At 47.7% G+C, this 27,094-nt stretch overlaps 1 protein-coding gene across 6 annotated transcripts in view; it reads right to left on the bottom strand.

Moving 5' to 3' along the window:
- Window positions 1-27,094, bottom strand: part of DNM3 (dynamin 3) — a 369,444-nt gene that overhangs the window by 296,983 nt on the left and 45,367 nt on the right. For all 6 annotated transcript variants that reach the window (XM_045838502.1, XM_045838503.1, XM_045838504.1 and 3 more), the window contains exon 2: window positions 18,898-18,971. In XM_045838502.1, the coding sequence (XP_045694458.1) occupies window positions 18,898-18,971 (74 nt within the window). The remainder of the gene's footprint in view (window positions 1-18,897; window positions 18,972-27,094) is intronic.

The raw sequence follows: 27,094 nt of genomic DNA, 5'->3' as shown, positions 1-27,094 counted from the left end.
ATCGTCCTCTCCCGAGGCCCACGCAGTCCTGGGCCACCGGACCCCTGTCTCCGGCTCTGGCGCTGTCTCCATCCTCCGTGCAGCTGCGAGGACCCCCCTCCTGCTCCTCCAGCTCGCCAAGGTCACTCCGACTCAGGCCTCTCTGCCAGCCGCCCCTGCTGGGGGTGGGGGGGGGCAGGTGCGGAGGCTCTCCCCAGGCCTCTACCTGGGTGGCTCCTTCCTGCCGTGAACTTCTCCTTCAAAACGTCCTCCCTCTAGAAACGTGGCCTTCCAGGGCCGAGGGAAGGCGTGGCTCGGCCACGCTCCGTCACAGCCTCCGGCTTCTTTTCTTCAGCGCACATAATCACTAGCTTAAGTTTTCCTCGTTCTTTTTTTTTTTTTTTATTGTCCATCTTCACCCACTGGACTGTGAGCTGCAGGACAACCAGGACCGTCACCTGCTGTACTGCCCTCCCCGGGCCTGAAACAATGAATGGCGTCTATGGGGCACTCAGTACACATGCACTGAATTAAAGAACAAATAAATGAATGCATAAATAACTGAATGGATCAAAAAATAAATAAATAAACCCTAGGGGACCCTGGAGGTTGGTAGGTATGAGAAGCAAATAACCATCAACAGGGCTTTTGACATACTGAGTGTGAGGCAGCTCTGAAAATCCGATTAGGGTTTCGAGCAGTCAGTTGGAAATACGAGTCTAGAGTCTAGCCCTGGAGCTACAGATGCTGAGAGTCCTAGATGCCAGAGTTGTAGCTGAAGCCACGGGGTAGAAGAGAGTGTCTACGAGAGAAAGGAAAAGATACGGAGGAGAGCCCGGGGCAGGGGCGAGCCTCAAAGGCCAGGCAACAGATAATGCATCAGCGAAAGAGACAGGAGAGGCATGGGTGGGGGCGGGGGGGGGGCGCGGAACAGGGGTGTTTGGCGTCCTGGAAGCCAAAAGAACAGCGTGTGCTCCCAGGAGGAGAGAGCGATCAATATTGTTAAAAGCTGTTGGAAGGGCAAGGTAAAGGCTGACAAATGACTGTTGCAACTTACAGAAATTGAGTATGGATTCATTTCCTATATTCTTAAACAGTGTTCTGTACGTAATTTCAGTATTTCTCGTTACTTCAGTGATTTTTGCTATGGATTCCTTCGTTTACTTAAAAATTGTTTTATTTTCCTTTATGCCTTTTTTCCTTGTCTCTCCCCTTGCTCCCCGGGCGACAGCTGTCACTGCTTGCTGGTGGCAATGCATCTGTTGGTGAGCCGTGCTCCCAATCTCACTTGCGGCTCCGTGTTTTACTCTAAACTGAAAAGTCCAGCCCCGGGAGTATGGTCTGGGTCTAAAATAAACCCGGAACGGCCCGGGGTGAGGCTGCGGCCCTGCACTCCCTGAGCTGCAGATCACAGGCGTCGTGTGTTAACTTTGGCTGCCTGGGCCTCTTTATGCTTCCTCCTGATAATCAGGAAGGTCAGAAACTGAAAGTAAAAAAGAGGGTTTGAATAACTGAGTTATGACAATATTATTCAAGAGCAACTCAGTGTTGCTCAGAGCAACTCGAAGAACTGTTAAGTAAGCACGGCACAGCTAACCGAGAAAGCAGAGGTCTTGGTTTCAGAGAGGTTAAGTAAGTTGCCTGAGGCCACACAGCTAGCAGGGCTGACTAAATGCAGACATTCCGGCTCCTGAAGACAATCCGTGGACACCTCACACCGGCTGCTCAACAGTTCCTTCTTTCCACCCCACCCCCGCCCCTGCCAAGGTGGCACTTCTCCAAGCCCAAGGTCAGGAATCGCTGGCGCTCCTCTCTCTCTCTGCCATGGCTCATGGTACAAGGGGCTCTAGAAGCTTTCTCCATAAAAATGTACGAATTTATACATACAGAAAATTTTCAGTGTAATTTCAGGGTGTTCATAATAACTCTGCTCTGCCCTCCTCACCACAACATGCGCTTAAAGCACCTACTGTACTGCCACCTGCACAGCAGACACTCAGCAAATGGCCTGCTTCGTGCATTGCCATGATCACAATCACTGCCTGTCAAGGCGTTCCTACGAGGCCCTGTTGAGTATCATTCCCACCAAACACTTCTTGGACCACTCCACTGTGAAGAATGCTGTCTTCTCTGGACTTCTTAGGCCTCTGTGAATATAGCACTCGTGTGATTTTACAGGTAGAAAGACCCTTAGAGATTCTCTGTACAACGTAACATGTTGAGGACAAGTCAGACAACAGGCATCCACCATCCACTGCACAGTAACTGTGTGTGTGTACGTCTCAGCTCCCAGGCTTAGGTGCAGGGGCTGTCTCTCCCACCTCTTCGACTTAACACCCCTTCAGGATTCAGGAACAATTGGAAAGAACGAATGTGAAAAGGAACAAACGATTCCTAATAAAAGCTGAACTAAGATTCACTGTTTTTCAAAGACTCACGAGGCTTTGGACGTCTCCCTCAGCATCCTCAGAGCATCCTGCTTCTCCTCACTCGGGATGGATCAGCACGACAGAGGAGACCCTTCTGAGCGGAGACCCCTTTAGGGTCTGCCTGTGCCCCGCCTCCTCTCCCGGTCTAATCTCTCACAGATAACGGCTCAGGATAAGTCGCTCAAGAATATGTGATTGCTGTCTGGACTTCATTTTAGTAAGACGTTTAATACCACACGAAAAATTATATTTTCAGTCTCCGGAAACCTATCCTGGCCTTGGCGGTAAGGTTTTTGAGTTCCTTGGTGAGCCCGCCGTCAACTGCACATGGTGCTTCTTGGGTCACTGAACCGAGACGGATTCCCATCCTGTGACACACTGTGTCCTTGCAACGGGGAGTTTTCTGGCCATAAAAATCCACGACTGATTAAGGAACTGCTGCTCTAGGGGACACACGTGTTGGCTCTAATTCGCCAGCCTGAAGAACGGAGAGATTTCCGTACGATGTCACGACGGAAAGCAGCACGGTGAGTGACCGGCACAGGAAAGGTGGGCCTTGGAGGTCGCGGATGCAGCGAAGACGGGGGCTTCTGGGCTGGGGTGCGCTGGGACGGGCTGGTGGGACGGGCTGAGTCTGCGCTAGACGTGGGAAGGTCCACAGGACTGGGGAAAAGCCAGGAAGAGGACAGAGGACATTGGAAGCTACAAACGAATGACAACAAAACCACCTGAAGCGGAAAGGCAAAAGGGAATCGGGGCTAAACCAGAGGAGCAAATAACAACAAAAATCCGATCAGAAAAACACCCGTGCGGTGACTGAGTGGCAGCAGGAAGCGTGGGCACAGGGGAGCCCCAGACAGAACGCACCCCTCCGTGTGGGTAAACGTCACGTGCGATGTGGCGCAGACAGCAGTGCCCCTCCGTACTGGGACTGTCAGTCAACATGTAGCCTATTGTCCTAAATGACCGACATAAAGGCAGGGGCTGGAATCCAACAAGCACTTCATTCTGACTTTTACGGCCTGTCTGGGGCGAAAGGGCTCGCAGAGAAAACAAACTGAATTCCAAAAACAGCAACTGGATTCTTCTCCGATCACATCCTCAAAGGAAAAAAAAATAGAAGAAACCAGAGAATGAATGAAGAGGCCACCGCTGACCAGTGAAGGCAGGAGGCGCGAGGGCCGTGGGCACAGCACCGCAGGTGTGCGTGTGAAACCGCGCCCGGCGGGCCTGACGGTGGCTTGGACACGACACGCCTCAGCCTGGAAAGCTGAGTGTGGAATGCAGCACAAAATTCACACTCACCCCCCAAAATAACCTTGGAAGGTAGTTATATATCTTCCCCAAAATCTTTTCATCCATCACATTTAAAATAGTTTGAACCCAGAATTTATTTTATAGACACATTTTTTTAAGATTTTATTTGTTTATTTTTAGAGAAGGAAGGGAGGGAGATAGAGAGAAAGATCAATGTGCGGTTGCTGGGGGTTATGGCCTGCAACCCAGGCATGTACCCTGGCTGGGAATCGAACCTGGGACACTTTGGTTCGCAGCCCGCGCTCAATTCACTGAGCTACGCCAGCCAGGGCTAATATAGACACATTCTTAAGACACATCTGCTGCATAAATCACACTATAAATTAACACACACTGATCCCTGTTAATGCCCATAATGTCCCGGAAAACTATGTTATCCCAGCTAAACTGTAACCTCTATAAACTGTAACCTCCATACCTCAGTTTCCTCCTAAATAAAATTAGAGTAACAGTATCCCACAAAAGCTAATGAAATCAAGATTGACCCTTAAAAGTTTTAACGTCTATGAGCTCACCTTTATTATTCTTTAATAACTATGTGTATGTTACTGGATCCCTTTTAAAAATTGTTTTAAGATGTAATGGATTTTTTGTGCTTCAGAGCAGTCCATCTCTACCGTGAACATAGAAGTGAGACGCAGGAAAAACAACCACATCGGAAAAGGTGCTCATTGTTATCTGTGACAGCATAAATCTGTGGTGTTGCCCAGTGGTAAGTCCCACAGCCACTGGGGCTCGTACAACTAGTAGATTTTGCTACTGCCTTTTTACAAATATCTTGGCCCCATTCTAAACCCTTTCCATCACTCCCACCCCATCTCCCACTCACACGACCACCACAGGCTCCAGCCACCTCGCTGTGTTGCTCACCTCCAGGCTTTTGGTCCAACCCACTTCCAGGAATAGCCCACCCTTTCTCTGGGTTCTCCCACAAAAACATCCATACACATGCATACAAAAAAATACGTACACACACCCACTCCCTGGCTCGCTGAGATTCAGTGCCAGCATCTCTTCAACAGAAAGTTCTCCTCTGATGCTACTCCTGCCCCTCACCATTAAGTCAGGGGCCTCTCCTCTGCCATCTCACATTCGATGTATTGCTGTGGTTATCGCTGGGGTTACAGCAGCTTTATCATTTCATCGGCCACACTGGGCTACTTAAGTCTCTGGCTCCCCTTCTGCTCCGAGCACCCCTGCTGGTCCAGCATGATCTCCTACTCATCTCTGATCCTCTGTGTCTTCCCCAGAGCCTCAGACATATGATGCGCTCAGCATATACTGGCAGGGAAATGAGTTCTTTTCTAATTGTCCTGTGTAATGATGAAAGTCAGCATCTCATTTTAGAGAACCATATTCTTTTGGGCAATGGCTGGATTTATCATGTTTTATAAATGGGAATGTGTCACATTTTCTAAAGTACACCTGTGCATAGCTTCCCTGCCGGCGAGGAGTCCATTAGCCAGCACATTCATGCAGACAGTGCTTTCATGGTGACTACTCCCCGGCTAGAAAAAAACAACACTTCCCTGGCAGCTCCCGGATCCGCAGGGGGGATGCTAAGAGCCCACCCATCTGGAACCACGGGATGAAGGCTGCTATCATGGTAATGCTGCCCATGTAAGTCCTTCAATTCTCTTAAATGTCAACATGCTGAGCCAGGTGTTTGCAAGGGAGACTACGCACTTAAGTTCACAGGACAGAATGTCTCCACCTTCGAATGGCGGCGGCATTGTATTAGTGAGCTAAATAGCCCTAATGAAAAGAGAACTGCTTCGCATCAGGTCTCTGTCATTCATTAATTCTCTGCTGAGCACATATTTTTAGCCATCTCAGGAAAAACCACCTTGCAAACTGTCGCCCCAGTTTCCTCGGGTCCACTTCTCCTGCTGGACGGGCCACAGAGAGAAAATGTCCTCATTAAAAGTCACCCATCTTCTGCCGACGGTTTCCATTGGCGCGATTTAGAATGTTCTGGGCTTGTCCCAGAGGGCTGAGCCTCCCCTTGCAGGAAGGAGCAGGCATGCTAATGGAGACGGAAGCTCATCAGGTATAAAAAAAGTCACTGCCCCCAGCGGGGACTGCATTCCACCCAGGAGAATACTAAGCAGCAAAGTGACGAGGAACTCGGGGGCTGAGTCGCTTTGCTATGGTAAGAGGATTTCCTTTTCCACTTTTGTCCCCGAGGAATAATGCTGGGCACCCAGAAGTCAGAGGAAGTTAAGAAATGGGTGAGGGGGAGTGAAGTCCTCTTGCTACTTCGGAAGGTCCCAGAGCCTGTTCTGACAGGGCCTGTCCCCACGCCCCCCCTGGTAAGCTCATCACAACCACAGAGAGGGGACAGTGAACAAGTCGGAGAAGAGAATCGGGATCCACCGCTATCTCCAAAGGCTGCAATCACCAGTGGAATGGAGAAAAAGAACGTCGCTGTCATAATAATGTCAAGTCCTGCACTTCAATAAGTAGAAGCCCAAACAAAACACCAAGAAGAAGAAAGGCTCGGCAGTTCCAGTGGGCTGCAAGTTCAGTGCGAACCAATAATAACACGTCCCCGCCCCAGACTCATGTGGAGGTCACGGTCTAGAGCACGAGAGGCAGGCGTGCCTCGGAGCTCCGTGCCAGCAGGGCCCACGGGGACGGCGTGCGGCCTGGGGTGCCCAGATTCCCGCCGCCTTCCTGACAGACCGGGACCTGAAAAGTGAGGAAACTCAACCCTCCGCCCCAGCCTTCCTGAAGAAGACGAGACAGAAGCTCAGCAGGGATTCGCTGCTTCTTATTCTGAAGGATGTTTCTTCCGGAGCCACACCTTGTGGATGTGGCTATTAGCATTCCTCTATTACACTTGAGAAGGAAAGAGGAAGCGGAAAAGCGTCGTGATTAAAAATAAAGAACTGAGCACCGGTACGCCTGAGTGCCTTCCTAAAGCTCTTATCTCTGTAGAGCTCGGGTGACTGGTACCCTTGAAAGTACAAGATCATTTGCCTAAACGTCTAAAACCATAAATAATTATGATAATTGAAAGATGTAAATATGGCATTGAATTACAAAGGGAAACATAACAGCGAAGGTTGTGCGCTACAGATAATTGCAAATAGCACCTTCCACTAGCATATGGTGTTTGGAAGAAATCCATCTTCCGGAACCACGGAGGCCGAAGTACAGATATCTGCATGTAATACAGATTGCAGCAGAGACCTAAAAGAGCCCTTTCTATTTGGTGGGAATGCGACTGTTTTAAAGCCCTGAATTGCTTCTCTCCAAAAAAAAAAAAAAAATGATTGTGTAAATGTCTATAGTAATCAGCCATTTCTTACCAAAAGCCATAACAACGACTTCCCTGAGCAAGACACTAAAACAAAGTAAAAAGGGAAGTGTTTTTTTTATTCACATGTTGGCGGTAAAATCAGTGCTGTGAACGACGAGAGAAGGAAACGTTAGCTCCCTCGGAGAGAAGAATCATAATTTGAAGACGCAGAGACAGATCACTCTCCCAGTTGTAGAGAGTCCTTCGCTTTCAACGGCATCAAAGAAGCAACTCAGTAAGTTATCTGAGGATTCACGTTACAACACAACTCCCTCCGAACCAGCCAGGGAATTTACCGGTCCATCCACTGAAGTTCCAAGTACAAATTTTGTCTCATCGGATTTTCACGGAATACAAATCTCCACTGTTATTTCCACCCACTCAGCTAGTGCTGGGTAGGCTCTCACGAGTCCTCCAATTCAGCACTTGGTGGGGGATGGAGAGGGACCCACTCACTCCTTCAAGAGCGTTTAAACAAACGGCTGCCAATGCACGGGAGACGGCTGTGGGTGCTGGGCGTACAGTACGGGGGCCTCTGCCCTCGGGAAGCTCACTGGTCCCGAGACAAGACAGTCAGCTAACCACCGAGTTATGGACCGACGTGCTGGGAGCCACTAGAGAAGTCTGTGCCTAAGGAAAGACACACATAACAGAGGAAAGCGGAGTGTTGGAGGAGGTTTGGAGAAGGTTTGGAGAAGGGGTGGCGTCTGCGCTGAAGCCCTTTTTGCAAGAGAAGATGCGTGGGCAGGAAGAGAGGACGGCAGAAGGGGTTCCAGACAGAAGACGCAGCCTGGGAAGCACCAGGCTCGCGGTGGCTAAAACAGACGGCTGAGCCAACGACACAAGCGGAAATGAGACTGGGAAGACGGAACCAGACTCCGAAAGCTTCGGGGATAAATGCGAATGCCTAAGCAGCCCCAAACGATCGTTTACACTCCGGGTAAAACGGCCGCCCACCGCCCGCGAGCCTGCACTGCTGGAAGGCTTCTGGACAGGATTCTGAGAGCGTTTTCTTAGCGCGTGACATCGCCCCGCTCGGAAATCTGCAACGGCTTTCCATCTCCTACCGCCAAATTCCGAACTCCCGAGGTTTTCGGGGTTGTCGCTAACTGGGCCCCCCCCCGTGCAGAGTCAGCCCCGTCACCACTGGAAGGAACGGTCTCCCCACTGTCTCCTGCATGGCCCACCTTCAAGACGTAACTTTACCTCTGTCTCTCAGCCTGCAAATCGCCCAGCCTACCCTCGGGTACAAGCCTGCCCTTCTACCACTGGTACAACCAGCAATCTCTGCCGACACTTACAGTCTATCCTACAACTTCCCATATTAATGTTTTACAAATGGGGCAGCTACTCATTTCGTGAAATCAGGAAATTCTTGAGGTCTCCTCATAACTAAAAGAATGAAATGACCTGGGGTTTTTAGGAACGTTAACACTTTTCTCTTGTAAAAAAAAGAAGAAACAAAATAGGTAAGAATATTCACCCTGGCTGGCGTAGCTCAGTGGATTGAGCGTGGGCTGCGAACCAGGCATCGCAGGTTCAATTCCCAGTCAGGGCATATGCCTGGGTTGCAGGCCACGGCCCCCAGCAACTGCACGCTGATGCTTTTCTCTCTCTCTTTCTCCCTCCCTTCCCTCTCTAAAAATAAATAAATATTTTTTGAAAAAAGAATATTCTCCTTAAGATAAAAATCAGATAAAATCTAAGGAAGGCAGCTGTAGTTTCGCTTCCTAACCAATCTACTCTAAACAAATTACATAATGGAGGAAGTCACATAACACGGCGTTTTTTTCAGAACTCTCCAACGCCTGAACCCCAGGAAGGAGGACGGTTTCCATAACTGAGCTGTAGTTGACGAATCGTGACCCTGGCACTTCCTCTCTCTCGACGCCGCTGCGGGCACGGGAGCCGCTCGTCCGGTGTTCAGGGCAGGTTGGCACTGAGGTTCAGGCTCCTCCAGGGAACTCCTCTGCTGGAGGAAGTGTCTGCAGGCAGACGGACGGATGGACGGACGGACGGGGCTCCCCGCGGCACCAGGAACCCCTGGGGCTGTTTCCTGGACACCACCTCTTTCAATTACCCGTGCTATTGGTGAAGAGCTGCCTTCCTTTTCCTCTCCAGAGGTGGTCGTATCAAAGAGAAGCTCATTCAGACGTGAACTTACAAATAACACGGACGTCGTCACCTTGGCTTTGGGCACCGGACGGTCTACCCTGTTACCCTTCCTTGCCCAGACACCCAGAACCCTAAAAAATCAAAGGCACAGTTTACCATGGGCACTCGAATAAAGAAATATCAGAATTCCCCACCCAGCTCATCCTTAAAACATCGCAGTATAAACTTCTCCTACTTTCCTCATCCATTATAAATTAGCACCTTGATTAAAGATTTAGTGAGACTGCTGAAACTGTCAGGTCTGAAGCAGTTCACCAATAAAAATCTGCTTGTGCAACGCCTGAACATTCTCCAGGTGTTTTCAAATATGTTATTTAATTTACTTCCCTAAAATGTTGTGTTTGTTTTATCGGCTGTCAAACAGATTGAAAGGCTGTCTGTTTGCTACAAGCAGAGTGCTTTAAAGATTAGTAATAATTTATAAAGCGCTCTGAACTCACTGAAGATGGAATTACCTTAAGGGGCTAACCTCGGGCAGAAGTGTAGCAGTAGACACTTAGGGGGTGTGGTTATCAGGACCTGAAAAAGCTTCTATGAGTTGAAAACAAACAAACAAAAAAACAAACAACGCCCCCCCTCACACAAGAAAACTCTACTAGTACAGACTGATTTCTATTTTCACTTCTGGCTGTAAAAATGCGAAGACCTTTGGGATATTAATACTTCAGACTGTATCAGTGACTTGTGTCTGAGTGTAAATGAGCTTATCAGATGCCCCTAGAAAGGCTTTGGAGGTGCTACCAGGATACAAAAATGAGGACACCTGGGGGAGATGAGCTGACGTAAGGAATAATGATAAATATAGATATAGCATGTTGGGACCAAAAAAAAAAAAAACCAAAACACTTAATTATCTTGTCTTCAATAAATCTTGAAATTCTAAATAAACACTAAATAGTTATTGTTATTAATATACTTAAAATTATTATTGATCAGCCTTTGAAAGTAAAGTCAAACAAACGATCTCCAGTATTTGCTGTGAAATACTGATTTTTCCCAGCCTGTTGTCATGGAATTAAAAACACTTAAACCACAAGCAACACTTTCTAAAATATCTAAGTCCAGTCAAAGTAGAAGTCCTGATGGAGAGCGCACGTGCCTTTCCCCAACGTACCTACACACAAAGCCCGCTCTAATGAATTAATCTAAAAACAGTAGGGCAGCGCCGGGACTCACGCATGCGCACACGGGCTATCCACGCACGGGCTATCGATGACCATTCTTTTGCGGCTGAGGACAAGGCGAGAGCCACAAAGAGAAGAAATGAAGCCTCGGTCCAGATGCAGCCCCTCGCCCCACAGGAACCCCAAACCCCACCCGTGGACGACCACGCCGTGCCGTCAGAGTGAGAGGCGTCTGCTCCCTGGTGCTCGGGGCTCCCTTCTGACAGGTGTCACTGCACGCTGGTATGTGTGCACCCCTCCTTGCCCTAAAGAAATGGCTTTTACCTGAGGACAGAGAAGGTGCTCCGTAACCTGTGGAGTAAGTATTCTTTCTGTGTTTACTTTTCAGGATGACCCGAATTTAACAATCTCACTAATATAGACACAAAACAATTTAAAAATGTATTTAAAAGACTAGCAAGAATTTAGACATCTCAAGACTTATACCTATCTTGTACATCAAAATAGGCCTGCATTACACTGAAGTATGTTTATATTTATGTTGAACCCTGCACCCGTACTTGGTCAACAAAAGCCTACAGAGTCTCCTGAGGACATTGGTAGGCACATACATAGCAAACTGGAACATTAAAACAACCCAATGATGAAGAATAAGCTATATGATATGTGTCCAGAGAAAGGGGTTCTGATGAGGAATGAGAGGGACAAGGGCACGTGCATATACGTAAAATGAGAAATCACAAGTGACGTGCCTTAAGTCTGAGACCCTCCAAAGGACAGAGACTCTCCAATTGCTTCTGACAGGCGGTTCGTTAATCACATTACCTGTAAAGTATTGCATGACCCCAAATTCCTATCTAACGGAATCATAAAAACGGAAGTTAAGTGAGAGAGGCAATTCCATCCAGGTCTGTTGCTTATGTAGAGGTTTAAAAAATGGGTCTTTTTAAATATTGGACAAAATGAGAGTGATAGGAAGACAAGTGAAAAAACAGCGTCTGCAGGGCACAAACTGGCAACTTCTCTGCTGTGTGATACATGGAGGCCATTCAAAGTGGGATGAGTGAGTCAGTGAGTGAGTGAATGAATGAATGTGAAAGCATGAGGATAAAAATCAACCCAACAAATACACTTTGGGAAAACATTGAGAAGAAATTCCAGCAGGCTTGCAGGAGATTGTTAATAGTAAACTAACGTAATCACCTGAAAAGTACTTAATGTGAATTTAGGTCCCTTTATAAAATAAGCGCCTTTGGTTAATAAATAACCATCTTGTAAGCCAGCAGAGTAGCTCAACTATGATCTGTTCGTGTAACAGAAAAACCAGTTTCTTAACCTCGTAGGCAACAGCATTCAACAGATGAGATAAAACCCGTCCTGCCCTGCTGGTCAAGCGGGTGCTGACGTCAAGGTCCCGTGGAGAGTGAGGATGCGGGCTGTGCAGTGGGAAAGATAAGGCCTGTGCCTCGGAGGGGGAGAAGGCAGAGAAATGCACTGCAGACCCTTCCCACTCACCCGACACCTGTGATCTACAAATTCTCTTGTGAGAAGCCCACAGGGAAATGAAGAGAGAGGAAGGGGTAGGTAAGCAGTGACTGCTAGTTCACTATAGCCACGGGCACGATGTGAAACAAGGCTACTCATGTCCTTACACTAAAAATCACACCTTCTCCGCTCCGATCTACATAGACATTAACAACTCTACGGCTTATCTTTCCATCCTCTTCAATATCAATTATTTCAAGGCAATTCATTTTTAAAAAAAATGGGAGTGCGAAGGTAGGAAAGAGAGGCCCCAAAATTAAGGAATTGCTATGCCCTTTCCACCCCCACTGCTTTAAGCAGACATAATTCTGGAGCAGACATTAGATGGACCAAAAACAGACTTGGGTGGTCCAAGGTCAGAGAACTATAATTTTTGGACTGGAAACTCAAGGCAGAAAAAAGTTTCAATACCTTCTCAAAAAAAAAACAGAGACAAATTACCACCAATTCACGTCATCTTAACCTCACAATCAGGATGGCCATTCCATTGAGAATAGCGTTTCTTCATTTTCTTTGGGGAGGAATACACCACCTTTAATTCAGTCATTTCCCTCCTAAATGGAAATGCATGTGGTGTCAAAGGGCAGTCATCTGACTGTGAAGAAAGAAAATTCAGCTCACGCTTGTTTAGAATAATAGCTCTTCGACTTTTCTCAGAATTTGGAGAGTTGGGCAAAAATGGCTCTGGACTTCGTATTGGAAGGTCCGTGGCTGAGCAACTAGAGAGTCTAAGTCTATGAATAAATGTGAGCTCAATCTTTAAGCTAAGAAAAAATAGCAAAAAAAAAGAAAAGTGGTAAATATAACAGTTTCAGAATGTGGTCGAAAGAAAAGAGGGAAAGGAAAGGAAAGGAAAGGAAAGGAAAGGAAAGGAAAGGAAAGGAAAGGAAAGGAAAGGAAAGGAAAGGGAAGGGAAGGAGAAAGGGAAGGAGAAAGGGAAGGAGAAAGGGAAGGAGAAAGGGAAGGAGAAAGGGAAGGGAAGGGAAGGGAAGGGAAGGGAAGGGAAGGGAAGGGAAGGGAAGGGAAGGGAAGAGAGGGCATAAAAAGAGACAAGCTGGACTTCCTGAGTCGTGCGTGTATTAAAGGGGCAGCGACCTGACAAACACACGCCGGATTCACAGCAGCCTGGATGAGAGTTACAGACGGCACAAACTACCTTTTTCCCCGCTCAGACACAAGTTTTATAAGAATCCTAAAAGACAAAAGCCATCTAACCTCTCAATGAAATAGGCTATAAATGTGGGAACATTTGGACAAGGTCTTACTTTAATACACGTACACAGCCTCTACCTCTCTATCCATTTAACAAGAAAGTTGTCCCATCTAGGGCCTTTGGAAGTTCAGTTATTTATTGCATTGTGTCCAATAATCAAGGAATCATAACCCAAATCGTCCCCCAGAAAGACGCATCCCTTCTGTGCTGGCGACCCTCAAACTCCCTGGAAACCCCAACGACCCACTGTCCGCCTCCCCCAGCTCATATATTCTAACGTAGTGTCGCTGGCTAGACTTTCCTGAATTAAAATTATGCGCTTGATTGCTACGTGACATTCTAAGGGGTCTGTGGGAATGCCTGGAATCTACTGGAAATCGAGGAGGGGAGCCCAGGCCCGAGAGATGAGCCGACACACACTGGCTGGTACACAGGTTTCACCTGGATGGTTTCCCCTCGGCCCGGGAGGGACGTGGTTCGAGTAACAATGAAATGAGATGTTACTGGAACGTCAGCCTCTGCTAGTCTGTGAAGACCCTCAGATATGCATACATCAAATCACTGCACCTTAAACTTACACAATGTTATGCATTACTTATATCTAAATAAAGCTGGGGACGGGGTGGGGTTCTCGGGCTCTTGAAACGCCAGGGCCAGCTGTGCTGGCGTCCGTGCTGGGCGCAGCAGGGAAACACGGCCCAGCCCTGAGTGACTCTGCCCACAGCAGCAGTCAAGGCTCAGGCCTGTTCGAAGGCTCCCTGAGCAAACATTTAGACAATTTTTTACATGATAGGTAATTTCTCCACTAAAGGAGCCTGAGAACGAAGAAGAAAAGGAACCCAGAAAAAGGAAAGAAAACAGTGAGAGGATTAGATGAACTGGTTATGAGTGGGTCTCACTGTGTGACTCCAAGACCCACAGCTTTGAAGAACCTTTCACCTTGCTCTTCACGAGCTCTTCCAAAGGCAGCAGCCTGGGCCCTGGTGCAGACCCCCGGGGATCACAGCTTCTGCGGGGGGTGCCCGGGGATCCTCAGGGCTCTCGTGCACAGGGACATTTCTGAATAACTGTATCGGGGGACTCTGCACTAGGAATCCTCGCGTGGTGTGGTAACCCGCCCACGGAAGGAGAGCAATCGGGGGCCAGCACTGGACCAGAGCAAGGCAACAGCTGCGGTTAAGAAGGAACGTTTTCAGAATCACAATGGTTTCTTACCGTGAGGTTGACTTGTAACAATGAAAAGAAAATAAACATCTAGTCCTCTGCAAAAACAGACTATCATCCTGAAATATCAATTTTAATTAAATTCAGGAGTGTAAATGTAAAACGAAGTGAGATAGGTAGTTTTAAAATATTTCCAATGTTGTTATTCAAAATAAGACAACGGTGTTTCACTAATATGCCTCAGTCTAACTTATGAAAGTAGAAAACGACTGCTGGTCGCCTTCCGTAAATTGGGGTTTAAAGTCTAACTAAACCTCACCTGTGATAAGGTGACGTTTGTCTCTAGAAGTCCCCTGACTGCCACAGGAGGAAGCAATCTCCTCCAAGGCCCTCCCCTCGGCCCACCAGGACTCACAGGGCCGATCAGGCTGGCCTTGAAGACGCAGCCTGGGACGCAGCCCCTCACTCAGGACCCGGAGACTGACCACCTTCGCGGGCCTCGCCGCTCCTCAGACCCACGGCCGCAGCCCTGCCTCCGCCCCAGCCTGGGAGGCAGGCCCCTGGCAGCTCCACAGCAGGCCCTGTGACCCTGAGCATCTCCCCTGAAACGGTCACTCACGGCAACTCCCACCAGGGGCCAGAGCGTGAGCAGTAACAGTTCTCGAATCAAGTCAGGTCGCGCGCAATCTTTAAAGCATGGACGCGGGTTACGTGGTGCCATCCGAATGTGGGAACTCAAATGCTGGTGGATTAATAGCGCATTCGGCGTGCGTGAGAGGAGGAGGCAGAGAGGAAAGCTTTCGAGAAAGAAAACTTCTGTCATTTGAACAACTACCTTCAATTTACCCATTCTGCAAGTCCTGACTTTTAATGTCTTCGGTTCTTACACTCCTGTCACTGACCTAAAGGAGAGGGAGGCAGTAAAGCAGCGTTGAGGGAAACGTTTTAACGTAGGGAAGTTCTCCGGGAGACAAAACCGTCCGTCCTGCCCCACCGCCTCCAGGCTGCACTCTTGTGCGTCCTTCACCGTAACTTTTCACGCAAAGAGTGACTCGGACTCCGGTGTCTTAAAAAGCCACCTCTCCTTCTTGCGGGGGAGGGTATATCAAATCCCCAACAGATCGCTTCTTGAAGCAGTGACACCGTCAACACGCTCAGGGGTTCGCCGAAACGAGTGCACGCGGCCACACTCGCGTTCTCGGTCCGACGCGTCGCTCAGCCGGCAGACAGCCAGGTCTGGCGAGAAGCAGGAGGCGGCCAGGGAGGCGCTGGGGACCGCTGACGAGCGGGCAGCCTGAGGGGCAAAGAGCCCGGCTCTGCAGCGTTTATCAGCTTCCGTGGGGTGAATACTCTCACCGTGACCGACTTCAGGATGTCCCTGAACGTGGAGAGGGGACGACAGGCGCGATGTCAGGTCTTGAAGACCCTCCACCTATCCCCTTGCTTTTGACCTTCAGTCCTCGCCCGACCCCTCAGCACTGCTCTGCCCAGCTCTGGTGTGTGAGCCACCCCCTCCGAATCCCCTCGCTGGGTCCACAGTACGGTGACCGTGCCACTTACAAATGTCACCTTCATTAGTGAAACAGAGGCGGTGATTTTCTCACCTTCCTCACAACACTGGGTGGGGTCTCGCAATGCTCTGCTGCACTAAGGACTAAATGTCCTAAAACAAAGTACCTGTGATGAGCTGTGGGGCCTGTAAGTAACTTTTGGACTTGGGTTAACCACTAAAACAGCCGCAGGTGGAGACAAGCAGTTAAATATGACGGACTGGACGTTATGGTGGAAAGTAGATGATAACTATGAATTAACCGATTTCCACGTTTACTATTCACATACTTATAAGCCATTTCCACAAAAAAATAAAATATAGAGTGTATAAAGCAAGCAGCTGGAGTTTCCTGTTTTAAAAATGCAACACTAACAGTGTCAGAAAGACACCAGTGACAGTCCCCACTCCCACAAACAGCGTGCCCTTGGACAAATCACTCAACCTTGCTGAGGCTCTCGCTCTAAAACGGGAATCATAATAACTATCTCAGAAGATTCTTGTAAAGTGTAAATGAAAATACCTTCAAGGCCCACGATTCTGATACACAATTAATTAATGACCAAGACAAATGGCAACTACTCAGCATCGTTAACTCCAGAGTGAATGCCCTGTGACTGGCAATCTGTTTATCAGAGTGTCTAGGGTTTGGGCAGGAAAACCTCTGCATCAGAACACTGAGTGTCCACACGGCTGGGAACAGTCCCTGTGCACTGGGACAGCCCATGTCTCTGGACCCGGCGCACCCACAGCTCAGGTTGACCCAGCCCAGGCTCCCCCGGCTCCAGCTGCTGTCTCTGAACCCCCGATGCTAAGACATAACCTTTGGAAAAAGGCAGGCTAGCAGTTCACCTCCACTGGAAACAGAAACTAAATGCATCAATGGGTTTTTAAGTTTTAAAAGGTAATAGAAGAAAGCCAAAAGAGACAGAGTGTGTCTGTTTTATGCTTGCTAGTATTGCTTTTACTTGCTAACTCAACAACCACAGTTAGATGTATAGGCAGAGAAAGAAATACAGATAACCTGGATAAATTAGTGGAATTACTTGAACAGTCCAGTAAAAGAATAAGTTACTATAATCAAGTATAACTTAGAAATGCAAGGATGCTTAAACAAGAAATCTATACATGTAAGGGTAGTCAAGACAAAGAGTTTCTGAAATGATCATCTCAATAAATGCCAAAATGGACCCTGGCTGGTGTGGCTCAGTGGATTGAGCACCAGCCTGCAAACCAAAGGGTCTCTGGTTGGATTCCTGTTCATAGTTCATGCCTGGGTTGTGGGCCAGGTCCCCAGTAGGGGGCGCACGAGAGGCAACCACACATTGATGTTTCTCTCCCTCTCTTTCTCCTTCCTGTCCCCTCTGTCTAAAGATCAATAAATAAAATCTTTTTAAAAATGCCAAAATGGTACTCAACAATATTAAGTATCTATTTATTAGGCTTTAAAATCCTTTAAAGGTTAGGAATGAAGTAGTTCTTCACCAGGAAAAACAAACGGTAACTATTATATAAGGAAGAAGCGTGTGCAGTACCTTCTGAAAGCGCAACATGCTGGGGAACGTGTCCCGTGTCCACACTCACCCGAAACCCCCAGGGCAAAGGAGGTGGTTCCTATTCTGGGCAACGGGTCTCTGTTCTCAGCCGTCTCAGGATTTGCATGGCGAGTATTTGTTGAATACATTAAGAAATGCAGATGAAATGACTATATAATTAAAATACCCAAGGGAAGCAATTAAAAATATTTTCACCTGTCAAGTGTAAAGTTAGAGGGTTAATGAAAAAAATCAGAAGTTAAAAAGAGCAATGAGGAATTAGAAAATGTAATGGAGAAAAAAATCCTATCCAAATCATAAGCATGACAAAAAATGTATGTGAATACCCTAACTAGAAATGCATGGACACCACTTTACAGACCATCAAGAATTTTGCTAAGAAACACAGAGAAGATTTAAGCAAATAAAAGGATGGAGTGTGGGCCCAGGATTGGAAAAAATATAAGTATTTTAAAGATATCGGTTACTCTCTAATGAACCTATAGATTTAAAATAAGTCGAAACTTTGCCACACAAAGAAGGAAGAATCCCTAAGTAGAACGTAGGAATGGCGGGAGGACAATGCCCTGACAGACAGAGAGCAGAGCAAACCATAAACCCTCAGAAGTAAAACCGTGGTATCGGCACCATAAAAACAGGGGAAAAATTCAGAAGTAAATTGTGGTAGGAATGTAACAAAAGATAAAGGAGACTAGGAAAAATTGTTTCAGCATACATGAAAATTGATTTCAGATACATAAAGCCCTAAAAAGTACAAAAAGGAAGAAAACAGTGGTAAGCAATTATTTTCTGTTAAATGTACTTTACAACCACGAAGAGTGAAACTTCTATGCATTAAAAAATGGCACAAGCGGACTATAAATCACCAGAAGGGTGGGCAGGGGCTCTGCCCCAGTCACTGCCTCTCCCCGGAGCTGAGAAAAGTGGCTGGTTCTAGCCAATTCACGAGAGAAGAAATGTAGACACCAAACAAACAACAAAAAAATTCAACATCACCAGTTGCTAAGAAACAGAAATGAAAGCAAAGTTCACTGACCTACCAAATTATCACTGTGCAGTGGTGAGAAGGGCCAGCACACAGCACATCAGGAGTAGATAGAGACATGGATGTAAATACAGGTACAGACATACATACACACATACGCATACAGATATTGGATAGATGTGGAATTGTTACTTTAAAAAAAGTTCCCAAACACACACAGACACAGGAAGGAAGTATACCCAAGAGGTATTAGTGGTTATGCAGTACTGTACAGTTATACGAATTAATTACAATAATAAAATATTGTTTTCTAGGTGTTTAAAGTCTATATGCAAATAAGGCCTTTCCTTTAATGTAATCAAAGGAATTAGAGGAGCAATGAAGGAATGTTTGAGAGAGGAATGAAGGAAGGAGTGAGAGAGCATTTGGAGAGAAATGCAGGCAGCTGCCCACAGCGAAGTGATCGCAGGACCGTTTCTGTGGCCACAACGCAGCCCCAGGAAGAGGCACCCGGCGCACGAGCTGCCGTCCGAGCGGCAAGCATCCTCGCTCCTTACCTGCTTTGGAAGTCACAAGCTGTAGGACAAGAGGCCGTCTGGTTACGATGCCTGACCCTCGAGGGAGAAAGTCCCTAAAAAAAAGAAGAAGAAATAGATTAAGGCATTAAAGAACTCTGATGACCTATAAACTCATAAGTCAAGTACCACAATAATTCTCCTAATTCCCAACATTTCGATGGATTGCATGTCTAGAGAATGCTTAGAAAGGAAGCATTTGCAAAAAGAAAAGTCAATAAAAGGGGTTGCGGTAGCTAGTGCGTATTAACCCACATGTTTTGTCCTCATGACCTTGCTGCAGCACACTCATTCAGACAGCTGGAGTTAATAAAAGTTCGCATTAAATCACTGTGTACTGTCAATTAAGTCTCACTATCAGAGAATCAGCATTAACAAAAGCATCTAATGCAGAACTTAATCTTTCAATTCGTTTGGATAATTAAAAAAATGCAGTGCTCCACCCAACTTCTAGATCAATGTTAGTCCATCAAATACAGACCATTACTAAAGGGTCACTAGATTGTTTCTAAATATCATGAAATTTTTCTTCAATAGAAGTCACATACGAAATGTGGGATAAAGCAGAGATAAATATTGTGTATGCGGAAATTAACAGCAAAAATAAATACAGTGTAATGTGAGTTTTATTTGTTCTCAAGCCTGATAAGTGGGAGTTTTTAATAAATAAAGGCTGTGTTTGAAAGGCATACACCAGACCAAGAGCACTGCAGTGAAGAAGGTATTACATAACCCCATCTGCAGTGCCGCATAAATCACTCTGGTTCTGCAGCGTCAAAGAAGGCACGGGCGTGCCTGTAACACGGTTGTTACAATTGTTCAACCCATTTAGAATGCCTCCCAACTCTGAGGAAAATCATGATTTTAAACATCACAGGATTCTATTCAAAATAAATCTCCAACTCCATGCCACTGTTTTCAGAAAGGAGTGGTTCCCAGACCACCAGAAAGTGTTCTAACCGGAGGTGCCCACCACCCATCCCGAACCCACAGCCGCGGAACGTCCGCAGAAGGTGCCGCAGCCTCTGGGCCCTTTCACGGGTTCAGAGGGCGGGGTGGGGGGGGGGGCGCTGCAGACCCTGCACTGTGGAAGATAATAAAGACCTGGACCTAGGAAACCACGAAAGACGGGGACAGATGAACTACACCGGAGTTCTGGAAACAGAGGCTGGTACTCTCCTTTTGACAATATCAGAATACATATAATTTAATACTCTTTAAATGTTCTCCAAGAACCAGGTTAGGATCGTTGCTAGATTGGATGGTTTCAATGATCATTTGAAATTGAATCAAATGAACAGAGCATCTACTCTGTGCCTAGAACCAAAAAAGAAGTTAATTTGATGATCAAATGGACACAGAAAAAAGAAAACAAAACTCCGGAACAAACATCTGGGGGCATCTGTCTGAGCCATTAGGACCATGGATGAGGTTGCAGGATGTGCACATGCCAACAAGAAATACACAGGTCTTAATGCCATTTAATGAATCAACAAAATATTTTCTTTTAAAAAAGGAAGGGGTATATAGAAGAAGGAAGGGAGGGGAGGGAGGGAGGGAGGAGAAAGAAGGAGGTTTAGTTATCTAATACCTTTGCGCTGGGATCTCCTTCATCCCACGCCTATGGCCATATATTTATAATCCCTTCGAACATCATTAAAGCAAAACGGAGCATAACCAACATTTTCAATAGCAAATAACTACCAGGTGTTTGGCTGAAGAGAAAGCCCACAGATACATCTAACTCTTTACGTTTTTTTTTTAATTAAGCACACAGGATTTTGCAGTAAGAGGGGTAAACAGATTCAGATATCCAGACCCCTCCTGACTACCTCACACCTGCCCACCCCCTCCTGGTTCTCATTAGTTCTCCCAAAGTCACAAGATTGGTGACCAAATCTTGCCATTTGGAATTCTCCCTGGCCTTCACAGGACTGTCCCAAGTGCAACAAAACACTAGAGACCGTCTCTCTCGCGTGAAGAGGGAGGGGCTGGTCCGGCCCCTGGAGAGAGATGCTGGCGGCCTGATCACCTGCAGGTGACCACACGCCCACACCACCCACTGTGACTGCGGAGGGTGAGCCCCCCAAGGACACACAGAGAGCCGCAGGGACTCCCAGCCCAGCCCTGAGTGGGCAGAATTCTCTTTCAACCTCCGTTTCTTTTGCTACTCAGTGGAGATAATCCTGTGACTCAAAGAAAATACAACATACGGCAAAGTTTTTAAACCCATATATCGTAGGGAAAAAGGTAGTGCTATTACTATTATTATTGCTGTAATAGCCACAGTACGTTTTCCCGGACAGTGAAGCATTCGCTTGTCTAAAAAAACTAAGTCTCTGCATCCAACATTTTACCATTCCATGAATGGGGTTTGGAGGTGAGGGCCCTCAGACCCCACCGAACGGTCCCCTTGGGGATGGCCAGCGGCCCTGGTGTGGAAGGTTCCGCCCTCATTCCCGCCCGGTCCACAGGGAGCCAAGGTCCAGCACGAACAGTCATGCATAATTCAGTCACCACTGAGTGCCATCAACCATCTGAGCTGTATTATTTTCTCTGTAAAGGTGGATGGTTTTCTCCCATAAGTGCATCTTATGGGGAAATGACTGCTAAATTACTGCAAAAAATCACGACTGTGCCTTCAGTACGACTGTGGACTTAAACTACACATATTTTCTGCTTGGGATCTAATACACATATACAAAAAGGAAATCCGCACGCCACTTTCCTCCAACAGGGACCTTCCGGGTAAAGAGCGAGAACAGGAACCTGAAGGCTGACCGTTACTAAACAGGCCCCAGTCTGTCGCCCAAGTGCCTGATTAATGAGCGGACGCGCAGATGCCAAGGCAGGGCACATGCCTGTCCCTCTGTGCCACGTCGCAGCCACAGCCCAGCGCTGCTCTTCTCGCTCCGCTTACTCAAAAACAGCATTATTCTGCAGAGTCTTTTTTTTTATTTTTTTGTGTGGGGAAAATAGAGAAAGAAACATCAATTTGTTATCCCACTTATTCATGCATTCACTGGTCATGTCTCGTATGCGTCCTGACCGGGGATCGAACCCACAACCTTGACGTATTGGAATGATGTTCCAACCGACTGAGCTACCTGGCCAGGGCCATCTGCACAGTCTCAATAACTGACTTGCAGGCAATGTCAATGCTCCTTCGTGGTTTCCTGACTCCTGCACGAAAAGGAGAAAACATTTCTCAGCCTTTGGTCTAAGAACCGTCTTGATGGTATATCTTCTTGGCTCTCCTGGAAACTTAGTTATCAAGAAATATTATTATTGCTCCACTAGGAAATGACTGACCTTCGGGAGCCTAAAATACGGGAGCACGCTGGCTGTAGCAACAACGCTAAAAGGAATCTCCCCCTTTACTGCAAATAAAGTGACTACCGAGACGCTCTTCTTCAGTATAGATATAAATGATCATTAACCAGATAATCTGTTCAATAAATAAACGTTTAACATCTGCCCTTGGCTAAACACAAGAGGGCGAAATCCTACTCTCTGAGAAGTTAATCCGTGTAGCTGAGTCCTTTGGAGATAAATAAATCAGCTTCATCTAGGAGGAGAATGACATGCAAATGATCAGAGCGAACGGGACAGGTACACGGACTAAGTTCCTGACGAAGTGACACAGCACGGAGTAAGCTCTCTGCTTGGGGACCAGCCGAGAGAGAGATCACTTCAGCGGGACACAGGCAGGAGGCATCCCCCAGGGGATCCCATGTGCAAAGACGTGAAGGGCCAACGACTTGACGTGGAGGGTGAAGGAACCGAAGACCACAGAGAGGGTGGGAGGAGGCGGAGCAGAGTCTGGAGAACGGAGAGGAGGCGGGAGGGATTGCGGAAAACCTTCGCTTGGGCTCAGTTTTGCTTTGTTTTTCCTGTGAGAACAAGAAGGCACTGATGGGTTTTAAGTGATCTGATTTGCATTTTAGAAAAATCAGTGGGGGACAATATAAAGAATGTCACAGAAAAAAAAAGGGAAGGACAAAAGACAGACGAGTCACTCACCAGTTTAGGCCACGGAGGAAGATGATGAAGGTTAGGTCCAGGCAGTCACGGCGGAATGGAGAGAGGACAGAGAACAGACAACTGACGGGACGTCCTGAGCCCGGGATGTGGGATGAAACAATGTGGCGGGGAGGGGACTGACATCACGTTTCTGGTGTGGGTAGCTGGTTAACCTCGGGGTGCCATCGGCCAGAACAGGAAGTGCAGGAAGACCTGATTTTAGCTGGTATTTACATGCTGTTTACCACGTGCCAGGCACACTCTTAGTTGATCCTCATAACAACACCCCGAGGCTGGTGCTACTGTGATGCTCACTTTGCAGATGAGGAAACAGGCACGGGAAGGTCACATACGTTTCTCAAGGTCACAAAGCCAGTACGTGACAGAGCCAGGACTCAAACCTGGAGAGGTAACTCTAGCGTCGGTGCCCTTGACCATTAGATTACACTACATCGTAACAGAAATGGGGGGAGGGGACGAGGGAATAGATTTGGATGCTGAGGTGCCCGGTGAGTGTGCAGATGAAGACGAGCACACAGCGGGACCGAGCAGCTGGGACTCAGGACAGCAGTCCTGTCTGGAGATCAAGCTGGCAGTCAGCAATGCAGCAGAAAGTTGAGGCCGAGAAAAGAGAAGAACAGGAACGGGGAGGAGGGGGGTGATGAGTATGACTCTAAAAGACACCAACCCTTAACACCAACGCTGGCAAAGCAGACCTGAGACACTGAGAAGCGCCCCCCAGGGAGATAAGCCAAATACTGAAGTCACAGGTATCCCCTAAGTCACACCAGCCTCTTAGATGTCTCAGACCCAGTCTCTACATGTGACTCCTCATCTCCAGCCAACAAGTTTCTCCTCCTTCCTTCTCCATCATAACACACGTCACCGGCACCCACACACGTCGGCCAAGCCCCTGGGGCTCATCCAGCCTCCACCTACCTCTGTCTTCAGGCTCCAACTTAGCCACCAAGTCCTGCTGACTCTGCCTTCTTAACATCCCTCAAACGCCTCCCCCCTCCTCTACTTCAACCACTACTCCCGGTACCAACACCTCTCGTACGGATGAACAACAGCCCTGGCTGTGTGGCTCAGTGGTTTGAGCAGCGGCCTGAGAACCGGAGGGTCGCCGGTTTGATTCCCAGTCAGGGCACATGCCTGGGTTGTGGGCCAGGTCCCTAGTGGGGGCTGGGGGATGAGAGACAACCACACACTGATGTTTCTCTCCCTCTCTTTCTCCCTTCCTTCCCTCTCTCTAAAAATAAATAAATAAAAATTAAAAAAACAACAACAACAAGCTCCCAGTTAACTTCCCTGCTCTGAACACCCTGCAGTCCAACCACAACAGGAACTGAAGTCCCGTCACATCCTTCCCAGGCTCTGAATCACTCAGTGACTCCTCATTGTCCAGCACGAAATCCAGAGAGACCGTGTGAGCAAGGGAGAAACAGAGAGAGACAGAGAGACAGACACAGGCAAGTCACTGCCGCACGCTGCCCACCCGCTGCGCCAAGAAGCACGGAGGTCACGCGTGCCCCACGCGGCACGCAACGGCGCTGTTAAACAGCTCCGTGTTTGCGTGTCCTCGCCCCCGGCTCTGCAGAGCACTACCGCGCCGCTTTACTTGCTGAAGGAAGTAATTATGCCAAAATCCACAGACTTAATTGGAAATTTTCCACTGCAGTTTTCTTCTTTCCCCTACACTCTTGGCCCAGAGTAAGAACACCAGCACTTACAGACTTGTAAAAGAACACATTTTGGTGCTATCCGTTACTCTATAACTTGAAGTATTCAATTAAGTACCACCATTATGTCATTTGAAAAACATAGTTACAAATCCAGTTGCAGGAAACATGGTGCTTTTTATTTTTTTTAACTAACATCTAAGAAATTTCAATATTTACCTTTTATTCACAAAACTTAACATTTCTAAAGCAACAGCGTTTCACTGAATCTAATTAATCAATAATTAATGTTCCCACTGCAACATTCAAAAACTCAAAAGTTTCTAAGTCAGAGATTCGTAAACTGAAGGAAGAAGTCGACAATTACCATGTGTTCGACCCACCAGGAAACTCCCTCGGGAACTTACTGCCTCCATCTTTAATCCATTTATTTGCTCGTTCACAGAGCCAGCTTGTCAAGAATTAAAGCCCCAGACTAATGAGTCGCAGTGGAAAGCAGAGGCTCCTGGCAGATGCTCTGCTCTAACCACACGCCGCACCTTGCCCTGCGTAGCTGCTGTGCAGGTGCGTGACAAATGTCCCAGACCACGGGGACTGCTAATACCTGCCTGACACCCGTCTCCCCTTGTTTCTTCGTAACAGAAGCCCAGTTCTATTGGATGTGCCAACGTGCCCCACTTTGAATAATAAATAGACCAACAAATCTACACTGCCCGGCCTCCCTTGCAAATGGGGTGTCCACACGACTAAGTTTCAGTCAGTCAGGTAATTACAGCTTGTTGGGTGACGTGAAGGGTCTGGTGTAGCTGCTGTGTACCTTTTGCCCGTCCCCCTTCTCCCTGTCGCTCGTACATGACAGCGCAGCTGCAGCAATGGTCTTAGACCGCAGGTGACCTGGAAGATGGGAGCTCTGGACTGAGGACGGCAGAGCAGAGAGAAACCAGGTGCCCAGGACAGTGGTGGCACGGAGTCACGAGCCCGCACTGCCCAGGAAAGAGAAAGAGAGAGAAAGAGACAGAGGTGCACTGTGCTCTGGGACACTGTGTCCCAACCTTCTTTTTATTACAGCCCCCTAAGGAACCTCACGAGATGTTTTTCCCATTAAATTTCTCTATTAAATTTATTTACATACATACCCTGTATGTAAGTATTGTATGTCTGTCTGTGCTTTATACATAAAAGAGTAAGGTTTTTTGCCTTCCCAAGAATCAAGTTTTGCTCCCTTGGGAGCAAAATCCAGGGTGCTAAGCATTCAGGCCTACCCACCATCTCTTCCTGAAGGGTCTCTGTGTGCAGAAAGGGCAAGGCCAGGTGGCTTTTGCCTTAAACCCTAATACAAGCCCTTGTCAGCCCTGGAGGCGTGGGCTGGACCGCAGGGAACCCTTTGGCTGAGTTGAGAGGCAGGCTGGGGGCCAGCACCAAAGAGGCTGGAAGGCCCCCCTGCCCCTGTTCATGAAGACCGCACAGGAAGGTTGTTTGGCACCACTGGGACAAGAAAAGGCCCCCGCGTGGAAGACCACCAGGTGAGGAGAAGCAGGGGTGAGGAGGGCGTGGCCGGCCCCTCCCTACAGAGGGCTGACGGGGAGAATGGCCCGATTACTGTCCTTGGTGCTGAACGTCCGGGACCAGTTCCCTGGGGGGCGGGGGGCACAAGGGAAGAGCGTGTGCTCTTCCGCTTTCACTTTTTCTAGGAGGTCGGTCGGAAGAAAAATGAGGTATTTAACTGGATGCCAGAAGAGGATAGGTCAGTTTCCCCACTAAAAAGGAACACAGAGCCACGGCCACGCTATGTATTTGAAAAGCCTGGGAATGTGATTTTCTAAGCATGAAGGAGGGACTTGAGCGGATCTGTGGATCCCACTCCTTCTTGACATTCCAGAAGCCTCGTCCACTACTCCCCCACGTGAGCCTTCTGTTCCCAGAACAGGCGGTTTCCGAGTGACCCCGCGCTAACCTCAGACTCCGTGTTGTCCCCTGTGCCACCCAAGCCCTGCCCCAGTGCACCTTTCTCCCCGCCTCGTCCTTGAAGGCAGGGCGTCCGCACAGTGAGCTGTGCGAAGCATCTCCTCACACGCACGTATGCGGAGACGCTCCTCCTCTTTGTTCCAAGGTTCTGGGAACCGGCCATTGCCCTCCCCCGGACAAGTCCCTTGGGACAGGGGCCTCACTCCTGTAAGGCCAGCGCTGGGCACAGCACCAACACGAGAAGATGCTGGGTGGGGGTTTGAGCAAATGAAGTCAGCGTTCTAGGAATTAAAGGGACATCTATTGGAAAGATACATTTTAAAGGATGATTTTTAAAAAATAAATATGCAAACATTTATAATTAAAAATACAGGTATCATATGTGTGTCCTATTATTATCCCAAGTGACTTGTTTATTTAATTGATTTTTTCCTGTGATCACATACCACTTTATGGAAATTTTAAAGAAAAGGAAATAAAAAAGAAGGAAAATTTCTCAATATCTAATA

The sequence above is a fragment of the Phyllostomus hastatus genome, unplaced genomic scaffold, assembly GCF_019186645.2.
Source record: "Phyllostomus hastatus isolate PE091 unplaced genomic scaffold, TTU_PhHast_1.1 phas_contig_283, whole genome shotgun sequence".
In the NCBI taxonomy this organism is placed as follows: domain Eukaryota; kingdom Metazoa; phylum Chordata; class Mammalia; order Chiroptera; family Phyllostomidae; genus Phyllostomus; species Phyllostomus hastatus.
The sequence above is the reverse complement of the archived record's forward strand: the minus strand, read 5'-3'. Positions and strand labels throughout refer to the sequence as shown.